The sequence below is a fragment of the Malurus melanocephalus genome, unplaced genomic scaffold (genome assembly GCF_030028575.1).
Source record: "Malurus melanocephalus ecotype Western Australia unplaced genomic scaffold, MMel_1.1 scaffold_310, whole genome shotgun sequence".
In the NCBI taxonomy this organism is placed as follows: Eukaryota; Metazoa; Chordata; class Aves; order Passeriformes; family Maluridae; genus Malurus; species Malurus melanocephalus.
In genome coordinates this window covers 755,906-764,310 of record NW_026623542.1, presented here as the reverse complement: position 1 = coordinate 764,310, position 8,405 = coordinate 755,906, and the positions used below count along the sequence as shown (strand labels likewise).

The following is an 8,405-nucleotide window of genomic DNA, read 5'->3' as shown; positions in this document are numbered from 1 at the left end:
GATGATATGCTGGATTAGACCCCTCTTGCCCTGTTGCCCACCCCTCCCTGCCTTGTCCAGTGTAACACAACCAAACTGATTTGGTTTTGGCTACTTCTGGGATTTCTGGGACTACCCAGCTTTGTCAAGCCTTGAGATTACCATCTAGGAATGCTTATGATGAGCCCAGACTGATTAGAGTCTGCTGAAAAATGCTCCCTTTTCTCTGATGTCCATTTGTGGTTTAGTCCCACACTTTAAATAAAATTGATTAGGCTGGGATCTCTTCAGGTTTCTTGGGGTTTAACAAAAACAGTGCAGAGATCCTGTCAGTTCTCAAAGGATTTTTTTTCCTTTGAGGCCATTTTTCACTATTCTCTAGATGAGGGCAATAAATCTGAGGGTGAGCTCAGAGAGCTGATAATTTCCAGAGAGAGAGAACTTGGGATTTTAATGGTGCGCAGTGGAGCCAATTTACACACACGGACAAACTCAGCTGCCAAGTTGCACCTTTGCAATTTGCCAGGCACCAACTTTTTAACAGCATCTTCTGAGGCCTTGTTAAAGTCATCCCAAGGTGTTTCATGGGGAGAAAAATCAATTAATATTGAATTGTTTGTCTTCAGAATGGTTTGTGTTAGAGGRAGGTTAAAGCTCATTCCATTCCACCCCATGCCATGGGCACCTTCCACTGGATCCAAGCCCTATTCTTGTATTGAGACACCAGCCCCAAAAATTATGGAATTTTTATTTATTTTATAAAAAATGGAACTATTACTTCAAATCAATTCACTTTTGATGCCCCCAGTTTGTACATGGTGAACAAACTGACACCAGAAAAATTAACTGGACCACAACTCTTATTGGCCTTCTATTGATGTAAAAATARAATACTTATAAAAACTTTATTAAAATTAAAAAAAAAAAAAGAATTATCACAGTGATACATTTTTATCACTGATTTTTATTTTTCTGAATTGAAATTTACCCTAAATTCACCTGGAAGACATTTATTTTTCAACATTTCTCTCTAATACTAAAAGAAATTTCTCCCTTTCAACCCAAGCCATTCTATGATGATCCTGAGTGGAAATTCACCATTAAAAAGAAATTTAGTTTGCACGAAGATGGGCGAGATTTGGAAATCTCTCTTAACCAGGAGAATCAATGACTCTCTGATGCCTCTGATCCTACAGGGTGGGAGAGAGGACTAATTTAAGACAGTGTGGAAAGACAGGGAAAGTGGAAAACCTCCCACTTCTGTGCATCGATTTAGATTGGATATTGGGAATAATTCCTTCATGGGAAGGGTTGTSCAGCTGTTGGACAGGATGCCCAGGGCARTGGTGGAGTCACTAACCCTGAAGAATTTTAACAGCCRTGTGGATGTGGCACTTGGRGATGTGGGTTAKTAGSGGCCTTGGCAGCRCTGGGGAATGGTTTSKCTTGATGATCTTAGAGGGCTTTTCCAACCTTAATGATTCCAATTGATTAGGTGGGATGAATCCAATCCTAAATCATTCTAGCAAAAAGAAACTTWAYGTTGTTCTCCTGATGGCAGCCACTRWACTRTCCCTGATGAATTTGGTGGTGCTGCCCTCACAAAGGATAAAACTAGAACTTAATTACCGTGAGGCAGAAATGTTGGTTATTAAAACCACATAATGGAAAAAATCCTATTGCCTTTTCCTTAGTCTTCTTCCCTAAATTCCTCAGGCAGAATGCTGGTTTGGGTGAATTCTTTAAAGAATCAAGGAATGATGGGGTTGGAAGGGACCTTGTAGACAATCCCATTCCAACCCCYTGTAACTTCCACTAGCCCAGGTTGCTCTGATTTGTCCTGGAGCACTTCCAGGGATGGGGCAGCCACAGCTTCTCTGTGCCAGACCATAATAGGGAGGAATTAATTCCCAGTGTCCCATCTAAACCCACCCTGTGTYGGTGTRAAGCCATTCCCCCTTGTCTTGTCAYTCCAGGYCCTTGTCCAAAGTCCCTCTCCACTCCCTCTCCTTCCTCTGCATATTGTCACTTGTAGGATTTTAATTATTTGCTTCTGTGGGAAAATTATGACTAAAAATGTTTTTATACATCTAATGAAAATCCTACAAGCAAAATCTACACCATTTCTACCTTCTGGTGTCAGTGGGTGAATTTGGGGCCATTTGGTGCATGCACCTCTGCCATCTGCTGTCACACCACAGGAAAACCACATCAGAAAGGGAGACAAGCCTCATCTTGGATTAATTTATTTATTTGAAAATTKCRATCCCACAYRAGYRGAAGCRTTTAGAAAAGTTTGGGGGTTTCAGCATGGATTTTTAATATTTTTAATATTAACARCTACRTGTATATACAAATATATCTATMTATAATTTGAAGTCTGTAGGCTTAGGCCACTAAGTGTGTAGGAGCAGAGTAGGAATGCAACTCCAGGTGTAAGTTTGGGTATAACTCCAGGTGTAATTCTAGTTGTTACTCGGGGTATAAGTCCAGGTGTAACTCTGGATGTTACTCCAGGGTGTAACTCTGGGTGTTACTCCAGGTTTAAGTCCGGGCTGCTGCCAACCCAGCTTGTCTCAGAAAGCCCTGCAGCGCTTGCAGAGTCTCCACAAGGATTCCTTCACCTCGTTGCTCCTCAGGGTGTAGATGAGGGGGTTCATCACAGGTGAAAGGACGGTGTAGATGACACAGACATACTTGTCAGCGGGCAAAGTCCCGGGGGGCCGCAGGTAGGTGAAGATGCAGGGCACGAAGAACAAGGTGACGACCATCACGTGCGAGGCACAGGTGGACAGCGCTTTCCAGCGCCCCTGGGAGAGGCGGGCGCGCACCTTGGCCAGGATGAGCGCGTAGGAGGCCACCAGCACCAGGAAGCAGCCTAGGGATATGAGGCCACTGTTGGAGGCCATGAGCCCCTCGGTGAGGGCGGTGTCGGTGCAGGCCAGGCGGATGACCGGCGGCACGTCRCAGAAGTAGCTGTGGATGGTGTTGGGGCCGCAGAAGGGCAGCTGGAGCGTGAGCAGGGTCTGGACAATGGAGTGGATAAAGCCCCCGGCCCAGCAGGCGGTGACCAGGGCCCAGCAGGCCCCGCGGGCCATGATGGCCGTGTAGTGCAGGGGCCTGCAGATGGCTGTGTAGCGGTCGAACGCCATCACCGTCAGAAGGAACATCTCAGAGGAGCCCACAAAGTGCAGGAAAAACAGCTGGGCCATGCAGCCCTCAAAGGCAATGGCTTTGCGCCCTGAGAGCAGGGCCGCCAGCACCCTGGGGGTGGTGACAGAAGTGTAGCAGATGTCGATGAAGGACAGATTGCAGAGGAAGAAGTACATGGGTGAGGAGAGCTTRGGGTCCGTCCTGACGGTCACGATGATGAGGAGGTTCCCCAGCAGGACCATGGCATAGGCCAGGAAGAAGAGGGTGAAGAAGAGGAGTTGCAGCTCTCTGGTGTCGGAGAGGCCCAGGAGGATGAATTCAGTCACCTGGGAGATGTTGTCCCGTGCCATCACTGCAGCTCAGACTCCTGTGTCACCGGTGTGGGGCTGGCCAGGAAGGAAAGGGAATGTGCTACAGCTCCAAGGCTCATGGATGGTGGGAGCAAGATGCATTTGCTGCTGCAGAAAGCGGAGAGCAGAGTTTGCAATGAATACTCACCCCCCCTTTTCTCTTCCCTATTCGCCCCCTCCACACTGAACTCACTCCTGAACCCATTCTGGATGCTATTTTCCTTCATTGTTGTTGGTGTGCTCCCGTTCTGTGGGGGAGSAATCACACARYCATGGAATTGTTAAGGCTGGAAAAGCCCTGTAAGACCATYGAGTCMAATCATCCCCCCAGCACTGCCAAGCCCTCCACTGAACCATYCCCAAGTGCYACATCCATAYGACTTTGAAATGCCTCCAKGAATGGTGATTCCAGCAYATCCTGCTCTCASACAAYGASAGCCATGAATGTTGGAAAAATGCTGTGCTGTCCTTTTCTCTGCTGGAAATTTGAGTGCCGTGAAGGAAGCGAATGCTGCAGTGCTCAAGCATGAGCTACTCCATGTCCTAATCCTAACAGCACGCCTGTAAATTGAGGGAAGGGCTCTCCAGTTAGCTCATCCACTCTTCAGCTGGGAATACATGCACCAAAACCAGGTCTGGGAGGTTCCTCACTGGAGAAATCGGGGTTTCTAACCCAGCAGAAGCTGCAAAACCCCTGCACTGTTTTTCTACATCTTTATTTTCTAAAGGAATTTTAAAAGTTTTTCGGTAGACAAATACACTCATTTTGCGTATTAAGGTTAAAGGAGGTTAAAGTAGGACCAGCAGAGGAATGCACATTTCCATTTACAGTCCTACCAGGAAATTCCTTCCCTGCTCATTTCTGCCGAGGAGTTTATAACTCAGCAAACAAGAGGTTTTAAGTAAGAAAGCAGATGTCTGTGATGCCAACARCACTAAATAAAGCTGCTTTAGGATCCAAAGGATCCAAATGGCCAAATCATTAGACAGGGGACATTATCAGACACACACACTGACCTCTTGTGTGTTGAATATTCAGTGTATTTGTTCTGCTGTCATGTTGGTACAGTTTCAGTTCAAAGTCAATGCTTCCCTCAAGGAATAACAATGATATCCAGGTCAGAATGTGTCACTGATGTGTGTAATTACAAGCTCTGATTATTTAGCTGAGGAGGGTGGTAGAAGCTGGATGGTACCCAGCTCCTGTATGTGATGTGGAAAACCCCATAAATACACCTGTAGTGACACTGGAGTAACGAATGAGCTGTTGGTGATGCTCCTTTACTGACAAACACCCATAAACCCACATTTGCAGCATTCCCATGAAGAACACAAGGATCACTAGTGCATGCCATCCCTGAAAGTGCTCAAGACCAAGCTGGATGGGGCTTGGAGCAGCCTGGAGGTCTATAGAAGGTGTCCCTGCCCATAGCAGGGGCGGTCAGAACAAGATGAGCTTTAAGATCCCTTTCCAACCCAAACCATTCTGGGATTCTAAATCCGTAACTGATTCAGTAATTTTTTTTTCCCTAAATCTTAAATCCGTCCTCACAAAAGTCACTCACCAGCAATGCTGCTTTGCAAAGGCAGGATTTCAGTGGTGCCTGAGCAAAACAAAGGGACAATCCCAGAGCACTTCCACAGAGAGTTCATTTGCTGTTGCTCCACTTCAGGGGGTTCCGTCAGAACTTCTCCACTGCAAGTKGTTGCCCAGAAGTTGTGAAAGCAGCTCTGTATCTCTGCCAGCTCTGAGCCCTGAAAAGAACAGCCCAACCTTCTCTATTTCTCATTTGGAAAAAAAACCACCCAAGCTCCAGGAGCATCTACAAATACAATTATTTCTGTAGCAGAAATAGTTCAAGTAAATCACAAAGGAGAAGYGTAAGACTATCAGGAGTAATGAGATCCCAGAGGCAAAGGAAGTTTTGTCAGAAATCATCACAGAGCAAATAGCTGAAATTGTTCTCTGGGTAGTTATTAGTGCAGTCCRTGGAGAGAGACACCAGAATAAAGACGTCTCTTACATAGGAGATTTATATAAATTTATACAAATGGATATAAATTCTGCTTTCTGTCCTAATATTTTTCATCTGCAGTGTTCTTTCTTTTTAACTGGCTCTTACCATTGTACCTTGACAGCACAGAGCAATGTATCACAGATGTTATCCCTTAGATACCTGACTGACAAATTTTAAAACAARAAGTAACATCGGAACTCACTTAAAAAAATAAAATGGTTTGTGGGGAGCCTTTCTTGCTCACCAGGTATTTTTACTGCACAACGCAAAGCACAGAAGCAATTTTTGAGCTTAGGTATGAAATTCTTGTAAGAATTTTTGGCGAAGTGTAGAGAAGCCCAACACTGTTTCCAGTGACACCTGCTGTAAGCTGTATTTGCTCAGCAGCACCCAGAAGTGAGACCTCCAAAAAAAACCCAGTGAGGTTCACCTCCAAAGCATTTAAAAATACATTTATTTTATATAGTGCTCTGTTGGGCAGAGATAGGAGAAGTAGATAGGATTATAGCATAATTATGGAATTGCAGAATAACTGTTTGGGTTGAAAGGGACCTTAAGGACCATGTCATTCCACCCCTTGCCATGTGYGGGGATGCCTTCCACRGTCCCAGGYTGCTCCAAGTCCTGGCCAACCTGGCCTGGAACAGACAAAAAGGATTTGTTGTGGTGAGGAAAGGGAGAAGGGGAAAAGTTGATACTCCTGTTCCTGCATCAGCAAACCACCCAACTAGTTAATACCAGTTTTACTTTTGTGGAGATTTTTCTTATGGCATGCTCTACCTGGACAACATTTGCAGTATTTTAAAAAGTCTTTATTTAAACACTGGTATTGCAGTTCCTGAGGAGCTTCTGGTCTGGACCTGTGCTGGTTGACAAGGAATAGAAAGAGAATACCAGAGTTCCCAATGTCTTTCCCATCAGAAAATGAACGTTTAGTGCCTTCCTAGTTACAGCAGGAGCCAACAGCCAGCTGTCTTTTGAAAGGCACATCTTGGGACATTGTAGTCAAAGATGATTGATTTCCTCTGATACTTTGGGAACATGGCTGCAGCCTTACACCTTCCCATTTCCACTTCCCACTTTCCTGCTGCACAGTTTCCTCACGGCTCCCTTCACCTCCCTGTTGCGGAGGGTGTAGATGAGCGGGTTGAGCATGGGTGCGATGAGCGTGTAGAACACGGCCACGCTCCTGTCCGCGGCCAGGTCACCGGATGGACGGACGGACACAAACGTGCAGGGCCCGAAGAACAGAACCACCACGGTGATGTGGGACCCGCACGTGGACAGGGCCTTGTGCCACCCTGCTGGCTTCTGGCCCCTCAGGGACACCAGGATGACCACGTAGGACGTGACCAGGATGAGGAAGCAGCCCAGGGATACCACCCCGCCGTTGGCCACCGTGGCCAGGCTCACGACGCGCGTGTCGGCGCAGGCCAGGTGGAGCAGCGGGTGCACGTCACAGTAGTAGTGGGCGACTTTGTTGGGGCCACAGAAGGGGAGCAGGGCKGTGGGGAGGGTCTGGAATGTGGAATGCAGGAAGGCCCCCACCCAGGAGCCACCCACCATGCGGCCGCAGAGGCGGCGGGACATGAGYGCGGGGTAGYGCAGGGGCYGGCAGATGGCCACGTARCGGTCRTAGGCCAYGGCTGTCAGGATGAAAATCTCTGTGCAGCCAAAAAAATGAAACCCAAAGAGCTGCCCTATGCAGCCTGCAAAGGAAATGGTGTTGTTTTCCACCAGGAAGCCGGAGATCATTTTGGGAGCTGTGATGGAGGAGTAGCAAATATCTACGAAGGACAGGTGGCAGAGGAAGAAGTACATGGGTGACTTCAGGTGCCGGCTGCTTGTCACAGTGAGAACTATGAGGAGGTTTCCTGCCACYGTGAGCGTGTAGAAAAGCAGGAACACTGCAAAATATATTTTCTGCACCCCTTGGTCCTCTGAGAGGCCCAGGAGGATGAATTCCTTCACGCTGCTGGAGTTTTCCATGGTAATCCACTGGGCAACGTGCAGTGCAGGGTATGGAGAGGTGGAAAGATAAAGACAAAACAATTAATCCGTTTTTTTCCTTCTTAAAAATTAATTCTTTACCAAAATTGCATTCTCACTAAGAAATACATAGGATTATATTTAAGTTTATCAAGTCCTTTTTTCGTACCTTTTGGGTTTTGTTTGTTTTTTTGTTGTTCTTCCCCCTCTACATATTTAATTTTCCTTGCATGAGACTGAGCCATATAATCATAGACTCCTGGAATGGTTTGGGTTGGAAAGGACCTTCAGGACCATCCAGTTCCAACCTCTGTGCCATGGGCAGGGATGCCACCCACCAGATCCTTCTGGGATTGAATCCATCTGACCTGGGCTTCTATTTTATGATTTAAAGATATGGCAAAATCAGAAACTCCTGTGCAGGCAAAAAGCTGATGAAGCACCCACAGGAAATGCTGAAATGGAGAAAAACCAAAATTGCTCTCAAACTCAAAAATGTGAAGCCTAAAGAGGAAGTTGGGAAAGGATGGGACTTTTTTGTGCTTGCAGTTTTACTGGCAGGAGTTAAAGGATACTCAAGGAAAGGGGTAAAAGGGGGTCTCTAAAAAAAATCTTTTTAGTCTCTGACTAGAAGTACATGATATAGTGCAATCAATTGCAATATGAAATAAATACAATGTAGACTGTTATAATTTAAAAAAAAAAGGATGAGGAATTGTACCATCTCCTTTTTACTAGGGCTTTCCCCTAAAATCTCAGGTGGTCAATGGAAAAAAGGGTTAAAGAACTTAATTTGGGACTGCAGATTCAGCTCTGCACATGAGTCCAGCCAAAGAGAGACAGAGATGATTGCTAACTTCAGAGAAATTTCTTTTTGCACTTTTACATTTGCTCAAGAAGGAGGAGGAAAAAAAAA

At 46.0% G+C, this 8,405-nt stretch overlaps 2 protein-coding genes across 2 annotated transcripts; both read right to left on the bottom strand.

Annotated features, from left to right (window-relative positions):
- Positions 1-2,555: 2,555 nt before the first annotated feature.
- On the bottom strand, positions 2,556-3,482 carry LOC130580073 (olfactory receptor 1509-like). The gene has a single exon (XM_057377341.1). It carries the CDS (start codon positions 3,480-3,482, stop codon positions 2,556-2,558), a length of 927 nt encoding a protein of 308 aa, XP_057233324.1.
- A 3,071-nt stretch (positions 3,483-6,553) lies between these two features.
- LOC130580078 (olfactory receptor 4S2-like) lies at positions 6,554-7,489 on the bottom strand. Its single transcript, XM_057377348.1, has one exon. The coding sequence runs from the start codon at positions 7,487-7,489 to the stop codon at positions 6,554-6,556; it is 936 nt and encodes a 311-aa protein (XP_057233331.1).
- Positions 7,490-8,405: the final 916 nt, after the last annotated feature.